The sequence below is a fragment of the Chiloscyllium punctatum genome, chromosome 49 (genome assembly GCF_047496795.1).
Source record: "Chiloscyllium punctatum isolate Juve2018m chromosome 49, sChiPun1.3, whole genome shotgun sequence".
NCBI classification, from domain to species: Eukaryota; Metazoa; Chordata; class Chondrichthyes; order Orectolobiformes; family Hemiscylliidae; genus Chiloscyllium; species Chiloscyllium punctatum.
This window is the reverse complement of record NC_092787.1, coordinates 25,472,246-25,495,829: the sequence shown is the minus strand read 5'-3', so window position 1 is coordinate 25,495,829 and position 23,584 is coordinate 25,472,246. Positions and strand designations below refer to the sequence as shown.

General features: G+C 51.2%; 1 protein-coding gene across 1 annotated transcript; it reads left to right on the top strand.

Moving 5' to 3' along the window:
• Positions 1-56: 56 nt before the first annotated feature.
• LOC140469426 (proline rich transmembrane protein 1B) lies at positions 57-23,584 on the top strand. Its single transcript, XM_072565933.1, has 4 exons — positions 57-156; positions 3,330-3,769; positions 13,095-13,226; positions 18,958-23,584. The coding sequence occupies exons 1-4, from the start codon at positions 147-149 to the stop codon at positions 19,105-19,107; spliced, it is 732 nt and encodes a 243-aa protein (XP_072422034.1). The 5' UTR covers positions 57-146; the 3' UTR covers positions 19,108-23,584.

The window sequence follows — 23,584 nt, the reverse complement described above, 5'->3', positions numbered from 1 at the left end:
TGCAAACACTAACTCTGTGACTTATTAATCCCATCGCATGGGCAGCACCAGCAGCTTCTTGGTTTTCCTCTTCCCTGCCTTGGTCACAGGAAACATTAAACCAGCTCAGGAGGGGGCAGACAGACAGAGAGAGAAAAGCAGCGACAATGGCATCAGGTATTTCAGTTGTTTTGTTTGTTGCAAGATGTCTGGAACTTTGTAAATGTCAGTATTCACGTTGGTGTTTTTCATCTGTAAGTTTTTTTCTTTAGTCGGTTTCAGTAAAGTATTAATTACCAGGTTTACGTACTGATCAGGTACCTCACAGCATTGTGAAGCCATTCAATGTCCTTTCAATAGTTTTTCCCTCGGGGCGAGATAGAGACTGGAGGAATTTAAAGCAAGGATATCATTGCTTAGAGATGGGCAAGAGGAATTCATTGTAAGTCTGCCGGTCTGCATGGGACTGAGCTATTAACCTCAAACTGGGTCAGCCTGTTATTGTGTCCTTTTCAGTTTGACACAAGAAACACAAGTGACAATTTTTTTTATTTAACTGGGAGGAAGCCCAAGTCCTGAACTATCTCCCTCTGATAACACTTTCCAAATCCCGCGACCGGTGTCACCTGGAAGGACAAGGGCAGCAGACACATGGGAACACCACCCCATGCAAGTTCCCCTCCATGCTACTCAACAGCTTCACTTAGAAATATTTCGCCATTCCTTCACCGGGTAAAAATCCTGGAATTCCCTCCCTCACAGCACTGTGGGCTGTTCCTATGTAGACTGCAGCACAGAAGGAGGCCATTCGATCCATCTGATCACTGCTTGTCAACAAAGATCTGACCACACTAATTCCATTTTTCAACTCTGGACCCAAAGTCCTGGAGGCTATGGCAATGCAAGTGAGTGTCTAAACGCTGCTTTAGTGTTGTGAGGGTTTCTGACTCGATCACCCTTTCAGGCAGCGAGTTCCAGACTCTCACTATCCTCTGAATGAAAAAGATTCTCTTCAGCCTTCTTCTTAACCTTCTGCTTCCTTCCTTAAATCTATGTCCCCGGTTATTGGAGAGAGAGCCTTCCTATCTGCACCTCTATCAGGTCCTCTCTGACCCTTTGCTACTCTGAGGAAAACAACCACAGCCTCTCTAACCTTTCTCCATAGAGTTATCCCTACTGTCCAGGCAGCATCCTGGGAAATCTGCACTGCACCCGCTCAGTACAATCACATCCATCCAATAATGTGTCATCGAGACATGGAGTCATACAGCACGGAAACAGACACTTCGGTCCAACCAGTCCATGCCAACCATAATTCCAAACTAAACTAGTCCCACCAGCCTGCTCCTCACCCATATCACTCCAAACATTTCCTATTAATGTACTTCAATGTATTGTCTTTTAAATGTCGTACCTGCATCCACCACTTCCTCTGGCAGTTCACTCCATACACAAACCACTCTGTGGTAAAATAAATTGCCCCTCAAGTCTTTTTTTGAAATAATTCTCTTCTCACTTTAAAAATATGCTTCCTCGACTTGAAATTCCCCCATCTGAGGGAAAAGGCACCTGCCATTTCCATCATCTATACCCTTCATTATTTTCTAAATCTCAATAAGGTCACCTCTCAATCTCCTATGCTCCAATGAGAAAGTTCCCAGCCTATGCAGCCTCTTCTTATAACTCAAATGCTCCATTGCTGGCCACATCCTGGTAATCCTCTTCTGAACCCTCTCCAGCTTAATAATATATTCCTATAACACAGTGACCAGAACTGAGTACGGTATTCCAGACGAAGCCTCACCAATGTCCTGTACAACCTCAACATGACGTTCCAACTCCAATACTCAAAATCCAAACAATGAAGGCAGTGTGGTGACCAGAACTCCACACAGTATTCCAGTGGTAGCCTAACTTATACACACCTCCAACATGACCCCCACGCACTTGTATTCAATGAATCAGAGGTGCTGGTGTTGGACTGAGGTGGATGAAGTTAAAAATCTCTCAACGCCAGGTTATAGTCCAACAGGTTGATTTGAAAATACTAGCTTTCGGACCAGCGCTCCTTCATCAGGTAGCAAGTGGGGCAGGATCATATGACACAGAATGTTTGCTATAAATGTTTCCTATAAATTCTGTGTCATATGATCTTGCACCACTAGCTACCTGATAAAGGAACAGCGCTGTGAAAGCTAGTACTTCAATTAAACCTGTTGGACAAAACCTAGTGTTGTGTGATTTTATTTTTTAACCTTGTATTCAATGCCTTAGCTGATAAAAAGGCATGTATCCCATCTTCCTCCTTAACACCTTTTCTACCTGCCCTGCAGTGGTTCATGAAGGCAGCTCACCACCGCCTTTGAGGAACGTGGGGGTGGGGTTAAGATTTAGGGCTGGAACTGAATGGAACAGTTTGAAGGATTAGAGAAATCCAAACTCCCCATTGGTTTTCCGGAGTCTGTTGTGAGTTTTCCGCAAACTTTGATGCAATTCAATGAAATATTGTAAATTAATCTTGAATGTAAATCATTTGTGAGAGCTCTTTGGTATCACCAATGACATGAGGTTTATATGGAATTCTTACTTGGCCTGTCATATCTGGTTGGCCCATTTGGCCCATCTTATCTGTGCTTGCCCTTTTGGCCCATTGTGTCTGTGTTGGCCCAAGTGTTTTGGTGCAAGAGTTCACCCTGTCCCATACCCTACCTCTTTATTCATGTCCCTGCAAACATTAACTCTTCAGCTAATGGTCCAGCGGCCTTGGCCTCCTCCAGATCATTTAGTGAAAACCCTCTGCCTTTGGGTTTTTGGGGAGATACCGGTAGTGAAGCTATGCTTGGCAGAGGGACAGAATCATGGATGGTCAAGGTGCTGGAATTGGAGAAATGCATAGACCTTGGAGGATTGGAATGAAATTCTCTGACAGTCTTGTTTCTTTTAATCTGATCTGGTGTTGCTCTGAGAGTGTATGTTCATTGTTTTAGGCAGACTATCTGAATGTGTCGAAATAATTCATGGGATGTGGATGTCTCTGGCTGGGCACAACTTTTTTTCACCCATCTCTTGTTGCCCCTTGAGTAGGTGATGGAGAGCTGTTGTCTTGAACCACTGCAGTTCCATGGTGATTGCTGAGCTCTTAATTCCAGTCTTTGAATTAAGTTCAAACTCCAGCATCTGCCGTGGCAGGGTTTGAACCTGGATCCCCAGATATCTACCTGGGTTACTGGATTATTAACCTAGAGATAATACAGCTACGCTCTCACCTTCCCCATACACTGGGATGTGCTGAAAGGTGCTGCATAAATGTAAGTCCTGTTGCTCTTTCTAATAATCGCGGGTTCTTTTAGATACAACAGGGAGAGAGGACGGACTCCGAGATCAGGAGGGAATGAAAGACCGTCAGAACACAGAGGAGAGGACGTTGGAGATTGCAGATCAGACAGAGCGCACGCACTCAACTGAACTCCGAGTAGAGCCCCCAGACGTTCAGAGAAATGAAAATCCCTTGACAGAAAACACTGAAAGACACCATCAAGGTGTCAGCCTGGTGCTTCAACCAAAAGGTACAAGTGACCAAACTGTGACCACACTGGGCTATACCAATCGAGCCTACATAGGGGAGCCTCCTCCCTATTCACCACCAGATCCAAAGAGCGTTCACCTTCTTTACCCATCGTATGGAAGCTCCATCCCTGGACAGTTACCTGTCAGGTACCAGCCTGGGGTACCAGAGCCATTCTTCTACCAGCATCAGCAACACCAGCCTGCACCCTGTCCTTTCTCCATTGTAAGTGTCTTGTTTCAGGGTTTGGCGAGGGCAGAAGTTCGTGATCACAGCTACCTCATTATAGACTCCACTAGCAGGAGCTGGGAGAACACAGCAAGCCAGGCAACATTCGAAGGGGGGGAAAAGCCAGTGTTTCGGGTATAACCCTTCTCCAGGACCTCTCCCCCTTCCTGATGCTGCCTGGCTTGCTGAGTCCTCCCAGCTTCCTTCTTGTCCATCTTGGATTTCAGCATCTGCAATTTTGATGTCTCTTGAGGAACAGAGCAAGTCAGCCAGCATCAGGAGGGGGAAAAGCCAATGTTTCGGGTATAACCCTTTTCTAGGACTTCGTCCCCTCCTGATGCTGCCTGGCTTGCTGTGTTTGCCCAGCCTCCTGCCTGTCTACCTTGGATTGTAGCATCTGCAGGTTTATTTTTATCAAGATTAGAGTGGTGCTAGAAAAACACAGCAGGTCAGGCAGCATCTGAGGAGCAGGAAAGTCGACATTTTGGGCAAAAGCCCTTCATCGGGAAGTCCTTTTGCCCGAAACATCGATTTTCCTGCTCCTCGGATGCTGCCTGACCTGCTGTGCGTTTCCAGCACCACTCTAATCTAGACTCTAATCTCCAGCATCTGCAGTCCCCACTTCTGCCTCTTTCTTTTTGTCTCTAACCTCATTACAGGCAGCAGTTTTCTGTTTGTTTCTTGAGTTTGTTAAGCAAGTTTAAAGTTCTAAATTGGACGAAGGTCAATTTTGATGGCATTAGGTAAGAATTTTCCAGAATTGATTCGGGAGGGAAAGGGACGGCTGGTAAATGGGAAACCTTCAAGAATGAGATAATGGAGTCCAGAGACAGCATGTTCCTGTTACAGTGAAAGGCAAGGCTATTGGTGTAGGGAATGCTGGATGACAAGAGAAATTGAGGTTTTGGTCAAGAAAAAGAAGGAAGCATACGTCCAGTATAGACAGCAGAGATCAAATGAATCCTCAGAAGAGTATAAAGGCAGTAGAAGAGGGATATCAGGAGGACAAAAAGGGGACATGAGATAGCTTTGGCAAATAGGGTTAAGGAGAATCCATAGGGATTCCACAAATACATTAAGGAAAAAGGGTAACTAGAAAGAGAATAGGGCCCCTCAAAGATCAGCAAGACAGCCTATGTGTGGAATTATTGGTCAGTGTATTGACTATAGGAGTTGGAAGATGGGGGAGATACTAAATGAGTATTTTGCATCAGTATTTACTGTGGAGAAGGACATGGAAGATACAGAATACAGGGAAATAGATGGTGACATCTTGAAAAATGTCCATATTACAGAGGACGTGGTGCTTGATGTCTTAAAACGCATAAAGGTGGCTAAATCCCCAGGACGTAACCTAGAAATCTGTGGGAAGTTAGGAAAGTGATTGCTGGGTCCCTTGCTGAGATATGTGTATCAGGTGGGGTGCCAGAAGACTGGCTAACGTGGTGCCACTATTTAAGAAAGGTGATAAGGAAAAGCTAGGGAACTATAGACCAGTGAGCCTGATGTCGGTGGTGGGCAAGTTGTTGGAGGGAATCCTGAGGGACAGGATATACATGTATTTGGAAAGGCAAAGACTGATTAGGGATAGTCAATGTGGCTTTGTATGTAGGAAATCATATCTCATGAACTTGATTGAGTTTTTTTGAAGAAGTAACAGAGGATTAATGAGTAATGGACATGACCTAAATGGACTTCAAAGGCATTCAACAAGATTCCCCATGGGAGACTGGTTAGCAAGGTTAGATCTCATGGAATACAGGGAGAACTAGCCTCAACCTCTGATGCTCCAGGGAAAACAGTCCCAGCCTGTATTCAACTTCTCCCGAAAGCTCAAATCCTCCAATCCTAGCAACATCTTTGTAAATCTTTTCTGAACTCTTTCAAATTTTACAACATCCTTCCGATAGGAAGACCAGATTTGCATGCAATATTCAAAAGTGGTCTAACCAATGTCCTGTACAAAGGCCATCTGGATACAGAACTGGCTCAAAGGTAGAAGACAGAAGGTGGTGGTGGAGGGTTGTTTTTCAGACTGGAGGCTGGGACCATTGGATCGGTGCTGAGTCCTCTACTTTTCATAATCAATGTAAATGATTTGGATGCGAGCATAAAAGATATAGTTAGTAAGTTTGAAGATGACACCAAAATTGGAGGTGTAGTGGACAGTGAAGAGGGTTATGTCAAATTACAACGGGATCTTAATCAGATGGGCCAATGGGCTGAGAAGTGGCAGATGGAGTTTAATTCAGATAAATGTGACATGCTGCATTTTGGAAAGGCAAATTAGGGCAGGACTTATACACTTAATGGTAAGGTCCTAGGGATGTTGCTGAACAAAGAGACCTTGGAGTGCAGGTTCATAGCTCCTTGAAAGTGGAGTCGCAGGTAGATAGGATAGTGAAGAAGGTGTTTGGTATGCTTTCCTTTATTGGTCAGAGTATTGAGTACAGGAGTTGGGAGGTCATGGTGCCTTTGTACAGGACATTGGTTAGGCCACTTTTGGATATTGCATGCAAATCTGGTCTTCCTATCGAAAGGATGTTGTGTAACTTGAAAGAGTTCAGAAAAGATTTACAAAGATGTTGCTAGGATTGGAGGATTTGAGCTATAGGGAGATTGAATACAGGCTGGGACTGTTTTCCCTGGAGCATCAGAGGCTGAGGGGTGACCTTATAGAGGTTTATAAAGTTATGAGAGACATGGATATGATAAATAGACAAGGTTTTTTCCCTGCTGTAGGGGAGTCCAGAACTAGAGGGCATAGATTTAGGCTGAGAGGGGAAAGATATCGATGGGACATAAGGGGAAACTTTTTCACACAGAGGGTGGTGCGTGTATGAATGAGCTGCCATGGGAATTGGTGGAGGCTGGTACAATTACAACATTTAAAAGGCATCCGGATGGGTATATGAATAGGAAGGGTTTAGAGGGATATGGGCCGGGTGCTGGCAGGTGGGACTGGATTAATTTGGGATATCTGGGCAGTGTGGACAAGTTGGACCGAAGGGTCTGTTTCTACTCTATAACTCTAGAGATGAGGTGTCTGTTAATTACTTGAAGAAAGTGCAACAGCCTGGATAAGGTCCAAATTCCTCACTGATCCCGAGGGGCTGCTGTGTGTGATGGAGAAGGTGGGGGAGGGGAGTGGAGAGCCGTCGTTTTGAAGTGTTGGAGTGTGGACATTGTGGTAACAGCCTTCGTTCCCTTGGGCTGATGGTGGGGAGCTCCTAGGCTTCCATTAAGACAATGATGAGCCTTTCCCCTGGATTCTATCTCTCCGTCTCTCTCTGTCTCTCTCTCTATCACTCTCTCTCACTCTCACTCTGTTCCCCAGCCTCCCCTCCCCCCCTGCTATTGATGCATCTTATCTTGGCGGGGGTTGGGGGGTAGCCATCCCTGTTTTGGTATAAAACCATAGGCAGTTTTACCCATGATGCCTGGACGGTCATTGTCCTCTTGCCCACCTCCACTTTTATTCCTTATTTTCAAAACATCGTACTCATAATAGGGCAGGAGGAAGCCATTCAGCCCATCGAGTCTCCTGTGCTCTCCAATGAGATTGTGGCTGATCTGATAATCCTCAACCACACATTCTTACCTTTTCCCTGTTACCCTTGACCCCTTTACTGATTAAAAATCTGTCTCAGCCTTGAATATACTGAATGACTCAGCCTCGATAGCCCTCTGCAGTTCAGACTTCCACAGATTCACTTTCCTCGAAGAGAACAGATTTATCCTCGTCTCTACCTTAAATGTGTGAGTCCGTATTCAGACCTGATACCCTCTGCTCCTGCACTTTCCCACAAGGGGAAATTACTTTTCCCCATTTCCCCTCTCAGATCCCTTATAAATCTTGTCTGTTAGTGAGTTTTGAGAAGATTTGTAGCTCAGGTTGAGGTTCTGGATGCAGCATCTAAATCTTGTCTGTTTCAATAAGGTCGCCTGTCTTTCTTCTAAACTCTGATGAGTACCGGCCCAATCTACTCACCGTCTCCTCCACACCTGGCATCAGCCCAGTGAGTATCAGGGCGATAGTGGGAACTGGCTGTTGAGTTGGGTGATCAGCAGGATCAGATTGAATGGGAGAGCAGGCTCAACGGGTCGAATGGCCTACTCCTGCTCCTATTGTCAATGTATCTATGACCCTTCCCTGGCCTGCCGCCTAGAGAAGGGGCTCATAACCCAGTGTTCCTGCTGAGTGCACTCCCATAACTCTTGTTTATTTTCCAGCTCTCAGAGTGAACAGGATGCCTGGACATTACTCTTTATCTTTTTTTCTGTGAAGGGGAGGGCAGGGATTAAATCAAAATCTCCTGTTACCAACCCCCCCCCCCCACTACCGCCATAACTCTTGTTTATTTTTTTCTCTTTTTTTCTTTTTGGTGCTTATTTTTCCCCAGCACCCATGGTGTGTGTATGCAGGTGTGAGATACATAACTCTTGTTTACATTGTGGAAGGTTAGCTACCACTGGACCACAGCTAAACGAGGCCTCATTCTATGCAGGAAATACTGAATCTGGGAATACCAAGCCAGCTTTCACATTGGCCCCAAGGTCCCGTACTTCCCACAGGAGCCTGTGCCCCACAACCTGAGCCGCCTCTGGAATTTTAATTTTGTTTCCTTCCAGGGGGTAAAAAGGAGGGCCCTATATAGACTGCTGCTGCACACTGTCCACCTCTTCTCCCTCATCCACCGTCCGGACACGCCTTGGCGTGCCCATTTGCCACCGGGCGGTGGGGATCCCCAGTGGAGGGATCTCTACGTGGGAGTCCTCCCCCTTTCTCTCGGGGATCTGGGGTAAAGGGTGCTGCACACAGATTGCGGTGGTTCACGGACTCCCAGACCAACTGCTTGTTCTGTGGCGCTGTGGAGTCCGTGGACCATGTATATATTGGGTGTGGGCGTTTGCACTCCCTTTTTGATTTTCGCAAAAACCTCCTCCTCTTCTTTTGGTTGCACTTCAGTCCCACCCTCCTGATCTTCGGGCACCCGGTACGGAGGAGGGAGGGCAGGTCTGAAGACCTCCTCGTGGGTCTGCTCCTGGGCCTGGCCAAACTGGCCATAAACAGGTCCAGGCAGCGGGCCATGGAGGGGGTCGTTAGGGCCGACTGCCTGCCTCGGTTCCACAGTTACGTTAGAGCCTGGGTGTCCTTGGAGAAGGAGCACGCGGTGTCCACCAACACCCTGGAGTTGTTCAGGGAGAGGTGGGCGCCCCAGGGAGTGGGGTGCATTATTTCCCCCTCCAACTCTATTTTGATTTAGTCCCTACCCTCCCCTTCACTGTTTTGATCACACAGCATTGCACTTTGATGTGAAGGGCAGTGCTTGTCACTGGCCACTCGGGTGTTTCCTATTTCCTGGTGGTGGGAATTGAATAAAGATTCGTACACATTGTGTCTCTCACTGTGTCTCACACCTGCACACACACACCATGGGTGCTGGGGAAAAAAATAAGCACTACCGCAGTTAGGGGGGGGGGTTAAATTAAAAAAAAATACCAAGCCAGCCCTTTTTAAAGGGGGATCCTGATTTCCAGTAGACAGTGACTGAGCTTTCAGTAACCCTGGCAACTTTCGATTATCTTTGTCAGAGTTGAAATGACCTTCATTATTTGAGATGAAGTCACTCATTCCAAATAGAGTCCCAACCAGTCCATGCTGATCCTAATCCCAAACTAAACTAGTCCCACCTGCCAGCTCCTGGCCCATATCCCTCCAAACCTCTCCTATTCATGTACTTATCCAAACTTCTTTCAAATGTTGTAACTGTACCATCATCCACCACTTCCTCAGGAAGTTCATTCCACACGTGGACCACCCTCTGTGTAAAACATTTGCCCCTCATGTCTTTATTAAATCTCTCTCCTCTCAACTTAAAAATGTAACTCCAAGTGTTGAAATACCCCATTTTAGGGAAAAGATACCTACCATTAACTCTATCTATGCTCCTCATTATTTTATAAGCTTATATTGGGTTGCCTCTTGATTTCCTACACTCGGTCATCTCAATAATGTTCATATGATCCCTACCCTGACTGGCAATGCCCTTCCCACTTGCCATGATGCCACCCTGGTTCTTGCTGTGATCTCACTCCTCGCTTTTCTTGGCCTGTCCCAACTTGTCACGATCCCACTCCTGATCTTCTCTGTAATCTCTGCTTAAGCCTCTTCCATTAAACAATCGCAATCAATATCTAACCACGATTCCTGATCTTGCTGATCCTGAACTGACAGAACAGTACACACCAGCTCAGGAAGACAGGTCAAGGTGCAGTGTTTTCATTACTGATAAATTCTGGCTGATTACTGAGCTGCAACTCCAGGCTATTGGGTATTAACTTTCTCAGAGATCCCACGGTCAGTATCTCAAAACCACTCAGGATACCCCACCCCCGGGTCCTGGTCTGGAATTCAACTCTTAACCCACACCTGAAAAAGGACAAACGGGTCCAGTATTTGAGGGATCTTGCTGTGCGCACATTGGGCTGCTGACGTCACGACAGCACGGTGGCTCAGTGGTTAGCACTGCTACCTCACAGCACTAGGGTTGCATGTTCGATTCCAGCCTCGGGCGACTGTCTGTGTGGAGTTTGCACGTTCTCTCTGTGTCTGTGTGGGTTTCCTCCGGGTGCTCCGGTTTCCTGCCACAATCCAAAGATGTGCAGGTCAGGTGAATTGGCCATGCTAAATTGCCAGTAGTGTTAGCTGCATTAGTGAGAGGGAAATGGGTCTGGATGGGTTAGTTTTTGGAGGGTCAGTGTGAACTTGTTGGGCCAAAGGGCCTGTTTCCACACTGTAGGGAATCTAATCTAATCTGCACTGCACAACGTACATCATGGGCTCGGAAGTGCTTTGGGGCTTGCTGAGGTTGGGAGGGGAATGGCGCTAGAGAAATGCAGGTTTTGTTTTTATTCCCATCATGTGGCGTGTGGGGGCACTGCTGCTGGGTGCCTTCGACAATAACGTGCGCTCAAACCCATTTACCAAGACAGATTATCGCAGTGCTGTTTCTGAAAGCTTTCCGTGTGTAAAACTGAATTGTGGGCTTCATACATTACAACAAGGCTTGTATTTCAAAACAGCATTTCATTGCATTCTGTAACTGTTCATTGCCCGGAATAAGTTTTGGGGTGCTGAAAGGTGCTATACAAATACAACTCATTCTTTCTTCCAAGGTTACCTCCCCCTTTGAATAAAATCAGAGCAAGTTCACTTGTAAGAGACTGTCCGAAGGTGAAAATTTACAACAATGGACTTCAAACTGAAGAGCTCAGTCCTGATTCTGTGACATTTGCTCTGAGTTAGCCTTGCTTCGTTGCCATGGGATTGGGAGGGAGGAGATAAATCCTGTATAAGCCAGTGGGTTTGATGATGAACACAGACACAGTTCATTATGGATAAAACAGTAGATCCACATAGCCAGGGAAAGAAAGTGTGTGTGTGTGACCTCCTTGATTACAACTTGGCATGATCTCATTTCTTGCACGTTACAAAATCAGTGTCTAACCTATAAATGTTCAACAATGCAATTTAAGTTTGACGTTTTGTTTTGCAGTCCAGCTGGTTTAAGATTGCCCTGTGGAACAGAACAGGTAATCTTAGAGATTAATGGGTCAAAGCTCCTGACTATCCTGGAGTTAAGTATTAATTCCAGCAGAGGAACAGGCCCTTCAGTCCATCAGATTGATACTGAGCTGTACAGCTCCCTCAGTTCCACTCCCTCTGCTCTTTCCCCTTCACCCTACAAACTTCCCTTTTTAAATATCCAGGGAGGAGACAGTGAGGACTGCAGATACTGGAGATGAGAGTTGAGAGAGTGTGGAGCTGGAAAAGCACAGCAGGTCGGGCAGCATCCGAGGAGCAGGAGAATCATTATTTCGGGCATAAACCCTGCATCAGGACTGAGGCCTCAGATGCTGCCTGACCTGCTGTGTTTCTCCAGCACCACACTCTCAACTTTTAAAATACTCGGAACCAAGTCCCTTTTCAAAATCCCCAGCGATGTGGATCGGAATGGGCCCCCGCGGTGTGGGTCGGAACGGGCCCCCGCGGTGTGGGTCGGAATGGGACCCAGCGATGTGGACCGGAATGGGCCCCAGCGATGTGGACCGGAATGGGCCCCAGCGATGTGGATCGGAATGGGGCCCAGCGGTGTGGACCAGAATGGGGCCCAGTGGTGTGGACCGGAATGGGCTCCAGCGGTGGGGATCGGAATGGGCCCCCGCGATGTGGATTGGAATGGGCCCCCGCGGTGTGGATCGGAATGGGCCCCCGCGATGTGGATCGGAATGGGCCCCCGCGATGTGGATCGGAATTGGGCCCAGCAGCCCAGACTCGTGGTGTCAACATTTGGGGCATGTTGAGGTTGGGAGGGAGGGGCACTAGAGAAATGCAGGCCTTGTTTTGATTCCTGTCACACGGAGGTGAGTTTGGGCCCAGTACGGGACCCAGGGATTGGATAGTGTCGTGCGATGGTGAGATTTGGCAAGGGGCTCAATGGTGATGGGGGTAAGATGGCGAGGGTGATGGTGGAGGGGAGATGGCGAGGGTGATGGTGGAGGGGAGATGGCGAGGGTGATGGTGGAGGGGAGATGGCGAGGGTGATGGTGGAGGGGAGATGGCGAGGGTGATGGTGGAGGGGAGATGGTGAGGGTGATGGTGGAGGGGAGATGGCGCCACCAAACGGTGAAGTGTCCTTGTGACTGGCCTATGACGGAGCATTTAACAAGAAGCCTGCAACATTGGACGCTCCTTATTTCTTCATTCTCCTACCTTTATGTTCTGTGTTTTGGTTTATTTTTCTGTGTTTTAAGACTGTGCCAGAGAGTGGCGACACTATACAACACTTTTCACCGCAGTCTGTAACAACATCCATGTGACAGTAAATAAATAAAATTAAAATGTTCCTGCTCTCTGACAGAGCTTCACAAAGTTAAACGGTCACTGTGCTGTTTCATTTGTAACTCCAACCTGTGTTCGCGCACGATGGAGCTCCCCTCCCACATGACAGTGGGCCTCAAGACACCAACAGCAACTTGCATTTATTTAACACCTGTAACTTCCCAAGATCCTTCACAGGAGTGTTTTTAAACAAAACATTGACAGCTAGGCACAAAATACGACAAAGGGTCAAGTGCTATTTCATAGAGGGAAGTCACCCAGGAGAGAATTCCGGAATGTGCGGCTTGTGTAGCTGAACAGGCCGAAGCAGTTTGAGTGCAGGGACTGGGAGTGCTGTGAGGCTGTAGAAGGTTAGACACACACACTTGGGGCTGCTAGCTACAACTGATGTCTGTTTTATTTCTCTGTCTCTGACAGTATAACTACCCGTTACCAGGAGTGCATCATGAACAGAGACCACCACCAAAGGACTACATGCTGGAGTCTGTCCTCGTGACTGTATTCTGCTGCCTACTCTCTGGGATTTTAGCCATCATCTTTTCACATGAGGTAAGGTCAGTGGGCCTCCCCCACACAACCACTTAATTAAATTCTGGATATCGGCTGAATACTGGTCACTGAAGTTAAATACCCGACCTCTGACCCCTTCCCCTCACCCTGACTGATCCTGACCCCATCCCTGTCCCTGACCCAGACCCTTACCCCGACCGTGTTCTTGACCCTGATTCCGTCCCCGACCCTGACACTGACCTTAACCCCAACCCCGACCTTAACCCTAACCCTATCCTCAACCCTTGACCCCCTAACCCTAACCCTGACCTTAAGCCTGACCCTTGCCCCAATCCTGACCCTGACCCCGATCCTGAACCTTACCTTGACTCCGACCTTCACCCCAACATGTAAACAGAGCCGTGCTATCCCAGTGTGTCCCAGCAGGGGTCAGGCAGACGGTTGGGAGATTCTTAATGTCCCACACTGACCCCCCTCACACTGACCCCCCACACTGACCCCCTCAAACTGACCCCCCTCACACTGACCCCCTCACACTGACCCCCCTCACACTGACCCCCTCACACTGACCCCCATCACACTGATCCCCCTCACACTGACCCCACACCCTCACACTGACCCCACACCCTCACACTGACCCCCCTCACACTGACCCCCATCACACTGATCCCCCTCACACTGACCCCATACACTCACACTGAGCCCCCCCACACTGACCCCCATCACACTGATCCGCCTCACACTGACCCCACACCCTCACACTGACCCCACACCCTCACACTGAGCCCCCCCCACACTGACCCCCATCACACTGATCCCCCTCATACCGACCCCACACCCTCACACTGACCCCACACCCTCACACTGACCCCACACCCTCACACTGAGCCCCCCCACACTGACCCCCCTCACACTGACCCCCATCACACTGACCTCCATCACACTGACCCCTCTCACACTGACCCCCTCACACTGACCCCCATCACACTGACCCCCATCACACTGACCCCCCTCACACTGAGCCCCCCCACATTGACCCCCCTCACACTGACCCCACTCACACTGACCCCACACACTCATACTGAGCCCCCCTACACTGTCCCCGCACCCTCACACTGAGCCCCCCCCACACTGATCCCCTTAAACTGACCCCCATCACACTGACCCCCCTCACAATGACCCCGCACCCTCACACTGAGCCCCCCCACACTGACCCCCATCACACTGACCCCCTTCACACTGACCCCGCACCCTCACACTGAGCCACCCCCACACTGATCCCCATCACACTGACCCCACACCCTCACACTGAGCCCCCCACACTGACCCCCATCACACTGACCCCCCTCACACTGACCCCACACCCTCACACTGAGCCCCCCACACTGACCCCCCTCACACTGACCCCGCACCCTCACACTGAGCCCCCCCCACACTGATCCCCTTAAACTGACCCCCATCACACTGACCCCCCTCACACTGACTCCGCACCCTCACACTGAGCCCCCCCACACTGACTCCCCCACACTGACCCCCCCTCACACTGACCCCACACCCTCACACTGAGCCCCTGCCACACTGACCCTGCACCCTCACACTGAGCCCCCCCCACACTGATCCCCTTAAACTGACCCCCATCACACTGACCCCCATCACACTGACCCCCCTCACACTGAGCCCCCCCACACTGACCCCCCTCACACTGACCCCACTCACACTGACCCCGCACCCTCACACTGAGCCCCCCCCACACTGATCCCCTTAAACTGACCCCCATCACACTGACCCCCCTCACACTGACTCCGCACCCTCACACTGAGCCCCCCCAAACTGACTCCCCCACACTGACCCCCATCACACTGACCCCCCCTCACACTGACCCCACACCCTCACACTGAGCCCCCGCCACACTGACCCCGCACCCTCACACTGAGCCCCCCCCACACTGATCCCCTTAAACTGACCCCCATCACACTGACCCCCCCTCACACTGACCCCACACCCTCACACTGAGCCCCCCCACACTGACCCCCCTCATACTGACCCCGCACCCTCACACTGAGCCCCCCCCACACTGATCCCCTTAAACTGACCCCCATCACACTGACCTCACACTGAGCCCCCCTCACACTGACACCCCTCACACTGACCTCCATCACACTGACCCCCTCACCCTCAAATTGAGCCCCCCCACACTGACCCCCTTCACACTGACCCCACGCCCTCACACTGACTCCCATCACACTGACCCCCCCACACTGACCCCCTTCACACTGACCCCACACCCTCACACTGAGCCCCCCCACACTGACCCCCCCCCCACACTGACCCCCTCACACTGACCTCGCCCTCTCACACTGACCCGCCACACACTGACCCCACCTCACACTGCCCCCTCACACTGACCCCCCTCTCACAATGAACCCCCATACTGAGCCCCCCACACTGACCCTCTCACACTGACCCCCCTCACACTGACCCCACCTCACACTGCCCCCTCACACTGACCCCCCTCTCACAATGAACCCCCACACTGACCCCCCCACACTGACCCCCCTCACACTGACCCCACCTCACACTGCCCCCACCTCACACTGCCCCCACCTCACACTGCCCACCCCACACTGACCCCTCCCTCACACTGACACACCTCACATTGACCCCCCCTCACATTGACCCCCCTCACACTGACCCCACCTCACACTGCCCCCACCTCACACTGCCCCCACCTCACACTGCCCACCCCACACTGACCCCTCCCTCACACTGACACACCTCACATTGACCCCCCCTCACATTGACCCCCCTCACACTGACCCCATCCCCCCACACTGAGCCCCCCCCACACTGACACCCCTCACACTGACCTCCATCACACTGACCCCCTCACACTGACCCTGCACCCTCAAATTGAGCCCCCCCACACTGACCCCCTTCACACTGACCCCACGCCCTCACACTGACTCCCATCACACTGACCCCCCCACACTGACCCCCCTCACACTGACCCCACACCCTCACACTGAGCCCCCCCACACTGACCCCCCCCCCACACTGACCCCCTCACACTGACCCCGCCCCCTCACACTGACTCCCCCTCACACTGACTCCCCCTCACACTGACTCCCCCTCACACTGACTCCTCTCACACTGACCCCCTCACACTTACCCCACACCCTCACACTGACCCGCCGCACACTGACCCCACCTCACACTGACCCCTCCTCACACTGACCCCATCCCCTCACACTGAGCCCCCCACACTGACACCCCTCACACTGACCTCCATCACACTGACCCCCTCACACTGACCCCGCACCCTCAAATTGAGCCCCCCCACACTGACCCCCTTCACACTGACCCCACGCCCTCACACTGACTCCCATCACACTGACCCTCCTCACACTGACCCCGCCCCCTCACACTGACTCCCCCTCACACTGACTCCCCCTCACACTGACCCCTCTCACACTGACTCCCCCTCACACTGACTCCCCCTCACACTGACCCCTCTCACACTGACCCCCTCACACTGACCCCACACCCTCACACTGACCCGCCGCACACTGACCCCACCTCACACTGACCCCCCTCTCACAATGAACCCCCATACTGAGCCCCCCACACTGACCCTCTCACACTGACCCCCCCCCACACTGACCCCCCTCACACTGACCCCACCTCACACTGCCCCCTCACACTGACCCATATCACACTGACCCCCCTCACACTGACCCCCCTCACACTGACCCCACCTCACACTGACCCCACCTCACACTGCCCCCACCTCACACTGCCCACCCCACACTGACCCCTCCACAACACTGACACACCTCACATTGACCCCCCCTCACATTGACCCCCCTCACACTGACCCCATCCCCTCACAATGACGCCTCTCACACTGACCCACCCACAGTGACACCCCTCACACTGACCCGCCGCACACTGACCCCACCTCACACTGACCCCATCCCCTCACACTGACCCCCCCCACACTGACCCCCTCACACTGACCCCGCCCCCTCACACTGACTCCCCCTCACACTGACTCCCCCTCACACTGACCCCTCTCACACTGACCCCCTCACACTGACCCCACACCCTCACACTGACCCGCCGCACACTGACCCCACCTCACACTGACCCCCCTCTCACAATGAACCCCCATACTGAGCCCCCCACACTGACCCTCTCACACTGACCCCCCTCACACTGACCCCCTCACACTGACCCCACCACATTGACCCATATCACACTGACCCCCCTCACACTGGCCCCCCATCACACTGACCCCCCATCATATTGACCCCCCACAAACTACCCCCCTCACACTGACCCCCCCATACTGACCCCTCACACATTGACCCCTCTCACACTGACCTCCCTCACACTGACCCCCCTCTCACAATGAACCCCCATACTGAGCCCCCCACACTGACCCTCTCACACTGACCCCCCTCACACTGACCCCCTCACACTGACCCCACCACATTGACCCATATCACACTGACCCCCCTCACACTGGCCCCCCATCACACTGACCCCCCATCATATTGACCCCCCACAAACTACCCCCCTCACACTGACCCCCCCATACTGACCCCTCACACATTGACCCCTCTCACACTGACCTCCCTCACACTGACCCAATCCCCTCACAATGACCCCCCTCACACTGACCCACCCACACTGACCCCCCTCACACTGACCCCACCACACTGACCCCCCCCTCACACTGCACCCCTCACACTGACCCACCCCCTCACACTGACCCCCTCCCCACACTGATCTCCCCACACTGCCCACCTCACTCTATCCCCCTCACATTGACCCCCCCACCCTGCTCCCCTCAAACTGACCGCACCCCCACCCACACTGAACCCAGCCACATTGACCCCCTCTCACACTGACCCCCTCACACTGACCCCCCACATTGATCCCCTCACACTGACCTCCACCAAACTGCCCCCCCTCACACTGACCCTCTCACACTGATCCCCTCACACTGACCCCCCACATTGATCCCCTCACACTGACCCCACCACACTGACCCCATCCCCTCACACTGTCCCCCTCACACTGACCCCGCCCCCTCACACTGACCCCCCCCCCACAGTGACCCTCTCACACTAACCCCGCACCCTCACACTGACCCCCCCTCCACACTGATCCCTCTCACACTGAACCCCCCATATTGAACCCCCTCACACTGACCCCCCTCACACTGACCCCGTCCCCTCACACTGAACACCCTCACACTGACCCCCCGCACACTGACCCCGCCCCCTCACACTGACCCCCCCACACTGACCCTGTCCCCTCACACTGAACCCCCTCACACTGCCCCCCCCCACTCTGACCCCGTACCCTCACACTGACCCCCCCCTCACACTGACCCCCCCCCCTCACACTGACCCCATCCCCTCACACTGAACCCCCTCACACTAACCCCCCTCACACTGACCCCGTCCCCTCACACTGACTCCCCTCCCATACCCATGTGATTCCGTTCTGGATGTGGGAGTGAGTGACAGCGCGTGTTCTTCCTCCCACTGCCCCAGCCCCACCCTCCCTGAGCTGGATTCACCCCCAAAGTTCCTTCCTCTTACACGTCCCCTACACCCCCATCCCTCACCCCACCCCCACCCCCCAGGTGTGTGCCTGCCTGTGTGTGCACTCAGGGAGTACAGTGTGTGGTGAGCTCGGTGTGGTGTGTTGAGCTGTCTCTCAGCCCGTGGTGACTCACTGCCCATTTTCCCTCCCGCAGACCCGCCTGGCGATTCAGAGAGGAGACTACCATCACGCCGAGAGCACCTCCAGGAAGGTGCGGGGGCTGGTCCTGTTCAGCTTGCTCTTTGGGGTCTTTGTGTCCGTTGCCTGGGTCATATATGTCATTGTAGCTCTCTACTTTGTGTGAGGTACACAGTGAGGAACCCAGGTCAGGGGTCAGGGCAGCGTCCTCTCACCTCACTCTTGGAGCTTTATCAATACCCAGGTTAGTGACACAGGCCCTGACGTTATCCTTGGCGGTGTTCTACAGCAAATCCTGCACTGGGGAAACTGTTTCACTTTCTCGCCATGAAACATGGCAAAATATTTAAAATACCATCGAAACCTTCATCTTTCTGATCTTTATTAGTCTGTGGGAGTCACTGGCTGGGCCCAGTAATTATTGCCCGTCCCTAGTTGCCCCTTGAGAAGGTGGGGGTGAGCTGCCTTCTTGAACTGCTGTCCATGTGGCTGTAGGTTGATCCACAATGCCCTTAGGGTGGGAATTCCAGGATTTTGACCCAGAGACATTGAAGGAACAACGATATATTTCCACGTCGAGAGAGTTCCATAATGTAGTAATGGGTAGTAATCCAGAAGACTAGGCCCAAGTTCTGGGGACAATAGTTTAAACCACGCCACAGCACACAGTGAAATCTGAATTCAGTAAAAATCTGCAATTAAAGAAACCTGGTCTAACCATGTAACTGTGGACAGTCACGAAAATCCATCTGCTTCAAAAAGAATAGGAACAGCAGTAGGCCATTCAGCCCTTCGAGCCTGCTCTGTCATTCAACGGGACGGTGGCTGATCCAACGTTCCTCACATCCACTTTCCTGTCCTAACCCTTGATTCCCTGACTGATCAAGAATCCATCTACCTCAGCCTTAAATATACTCTGCCCCCCTCAGCTCTCTGTGGCTCGGAGTTCCAAACCTCACAGAGAAGGAATTCCTCCTCATCTCAGTCTGAAATTGGTGCCCCTTTATTCTGAGACTGTGTCCTCTGGTCCTAGACTTTCTTCTGAGGGGGAAACATCCTCTCAGCATTGACCCTGTAAAGCCCTTTAAAAATCCGTTGTGTTTCAATGAGACCACCTCTCAATTTTCCAAACTCCAGTGAGTAAAGTCCCAACCTGTTTAGCCTTTGATCCCTCTGTTCCAGGGATCATTCAAATGAACCTTCTCTGATCTGCCTCCAACCAAACAATCTCTTTCCTTAAATAAAAAGGCCAAAACTGTGCCCAGACGTGGCCCCCCCAGCACCCTGTACAGTTGCTGTAAGACTTCCCTATTCTTATACTCTGGCCCTTATTCCACAGGATTTAATGTTCCATTTGCCTTACTGATTAGTTTCTAGCTGCTAGCTAGCTTTGCTTTGTACACTAATTCCCCCAAAGTCCTATCAATGTCCTTTACGGTAGGAAATCTACCATCCTTACCTGGTCTGGTCTACAAGTGACTCCAGACCCACAACTGTGTGGTTAACTCTTAAGTGCCCTCTGGGCAATTAGGGATGGGCAATAAATTCGGGCCTACCCAATGACACCTAGCAGTGACTCACTCAATGTGTGAAAGAAACTCAAATTGGCGGGCTCACTCCCAGAACGATCTGGGAAGTTTTTGCTTACATGTTTCATCATGATGGGTACTATCCCTCTCCCCAGCTAAGACTGGCAGAGCCATCTCTGTGCAGGGGGAATGCTGGTGGCTGCCCCCCCAGGCACCACTGCCCAGACATCGGGGAGTAATTGGGTAAAGTATTGTGTGGCTGCATCTTTGTTCAGGAGGTGGAACAGAAAACAGCTGAGGCCATGGAGATGGTACAGACCTCCCATGGGCCCTGCACACAAAGCCATGCCTCTGAAGACAGGGAGTCACATATAATAGCAAGGGCAGTCTGGATGGGGTCAAGGGCCAGGGTAGGCTAGATTGGCCATGGCTGATAAAAGCATGGGATTTGGGATCTCATTCTCTCCCCCTCTCTCACTTCTCTCACTCTCTCTCACGCTCTCTCTCTCACACGCACTCTGTCTCTCATGGGCTCTGTGTCTCTCGTGCTCTGTCTATCATGGGCTGTACGTCTCTCGCGCTCTGTCTCACGCATGCTCTCACTCTTTCTCGCGTGCGCTCTGTCTCCTCTCTCTCATGTAGGTTTTGTTGTTGAAGGTGAAGTGGGTGGTAAGGCCACTAGCTTGACTATGTTGTCCTTGCTGATGAAGTTAGTTGTGTTTGGTGTATGTGCCTTTGGTTCTTCTAATGGTGTAGTCAGTGTTTCCTTGGCCAGGTTAATGTTGATGGATGTGTACAGGAAGCAGAGGAAAATTGCCTATACCGTGTATTCAAAAAGAACGGGTACCCAACGAACACAGTCCTCAGATTTCTCAGCAACAAACCCAAACAAGCTGACAAAACACATCCAGAAACCCTAGCCACTCTCCCCTACATCAAAGACACCTCGGAAATGACTGCCAGACTACTCAGACCCCTTGGCATCACGGTAGCCCATAAACCCACCAACACACTAAAACACTAGCTAATGAACTTGAAAGACCCTATACAGACAATGAGTAAAACTAATGTCATTTACAAAATACCATGCACGAACTGTAACAAACACTACATTGGACAAACAGGCAGAAAACTAGCCACCAGGGTACATGAACATCAACTAGCCACAAAATGACATGACCCTCTCTCACTAGTATCCTCACATATGGATGAGGAAGGACACCACTTGGACTGGGACAACACATCCATCCCTGAACAAGCCAAACAGAGACATGCACGAGAATTCCTAGAAGCATGGTATTCCAAACAGAACTCTATCAACAAACACATTAACTTGGATCCCATTTACCACCCCCCTGAGAAAAGGAACAGGAAATGACATCACCCACCCAAGGAAACCCAAACATATAAATGGAAAGCAGGAAACATCAGCAGTGCTTCGCCTGGAGGCTCACTGAAGATGTTACCTAGTAGGGTGACGAAACGTCTGGAAATGAACCTTCCAGTTCAGCGAGCAAACCTACATCCAGCACTTTCTCACGTTCTGTCTCACTTTCTCTCGCTGTCCCTCTCGCAAGCTCTCACACATTGCCTCTCACTCTCACCCACTCTCTCTCGCTGTCTGTCACACCCACCTCATTACCTCAATATCTCTCTCACTCATTGCCATCCCTGCAAGATTACCCTGGAGTCTCCAAATATTGTGACCAAAGATTTTTAAATTTATTCTTTGGTGGAATGAGGCTATCCTTGCCAAGGCCAGCAGAGGGCGGTTGAGAGTTAATCCCGTTGCTGTCGCCTGGAGTCACATGTAGGCCAGACCAGATTTCCTCAAGATAAAACAGGTGGGTTTTTAAACAACAATAAGGATGTTTTCACGGTCACTATTACTGAGACTAGCTTTTTCTAAGATTCCAGGTTGACTATTTTAACCTGGATTTTACTAGCACTGTGGTGGAACATGAATACAGGTCCTAAAGAGAGTAACTTAAATCTATTTGGTTAATGGCACCAACACCCCACCCTCTCACCATCATTGAGACACAAGGGGCAGGTCTTACCAGTTTTGGGTTCAAGACCCTAACACTGGGAACCCATCAATCTGTACCGGCATTGGCTGGTTGGGCAGGAGTGAAGCTGCTCGATGCCTGATTTAGGGTGGCAGGCAGCTGGGTGAGGCTCTGGTGGTCCAGGAGCTGATGGTCACAGGATGGCAGAGGGTGGTATCAGCTCCACCCTGAAGTGCCCTGCGAGATCTCCTCTTCCCAGTGTCCCTTGGGGGGAGGGGTAAGGCCGGAGAACCAGGATAATATCAGAGACCGCCAGCACTATCCAACTGGGCCTCAACCATGGCTTTGGGGCAGATTCTCCCTGGACCATGAGAATGGGGAACTGTGGCCATCCTTTGTTTCAAATCTGTTCAAACATTAGAGTCACAGATTTGTCTATCACGGAAACAGACCCTTCGGTCCAACTTGTCCATGCCGGCCAGATATCCTAATCTAGGGCAGCACGGTGGCACAGTGATTAACACTGCTGCCTCACAGCACCAGGGACCTGGGTTCAATTCCCACCTCAGGTGACTCTCTGTGTGGAGTTTGCACGTTCTCCCCGTGTCTGCGTGGGTTTCCTTAGGGTGCTCCGGTTTCCTCCCTAAAGATGCGCAGGCCAGGTGAATTGGCCATGCTAAATTGCCCGTAGTGTTAGGTGCATTAGGGGTGAATGTAGGGGAATGGGTGGGTTGCTCTTCAGAGGGTCGGTGTGGACTTGTTGGGCCGAAGGGCCTGTTTCCACACTGTAGGGAATCTAATCTAGTCCCATTTGCCAGCACCTGGTCCATATCCCTCTTTAACCTTCCCATTCATATACCCATCCAGATGCCTTTTAAATGTTGTAATTGTACCATCCTCCACTACTTTCTCTGGCATTTGGATGGGTTTATGAATAGGAAGGGTCTAGAGGGATATGGGCCAAATGCTGGGCAAATGGGAGGAGGTTAGGATAGCTGGTCGGTGTGGATGAGTTGCCCAGAAGCCATGGTTGAGGCCCCGGTGGGTGGTGCTAAGGGTATTTGATATTATCCTGGTTCTCTCCCCTTACCCCTCCCCCAGGGAA

What these genes read in the sequence shown, in the direction of transcription:
- LOC140469426 (XM_072565933.1), top strand. An exon ending in CACCCTGTCCTTTCTCCATT is followed by an intron (nt 3,770 to 13,094) that starts GTAAGTGTCTTG and finishes TGTCTCTGACAG; the next exon opens with TATAACTACCCGTTACCAGG. An exon ending in CCATCATCTTTTCACATGAG is followed by an intron (nt 13,227 to 18,957) that starts GTAAGGTCAGTG and finishes TCCCTCCCGCAG; the next exon opens with ACCCGCCTGGCGATTCAGAG.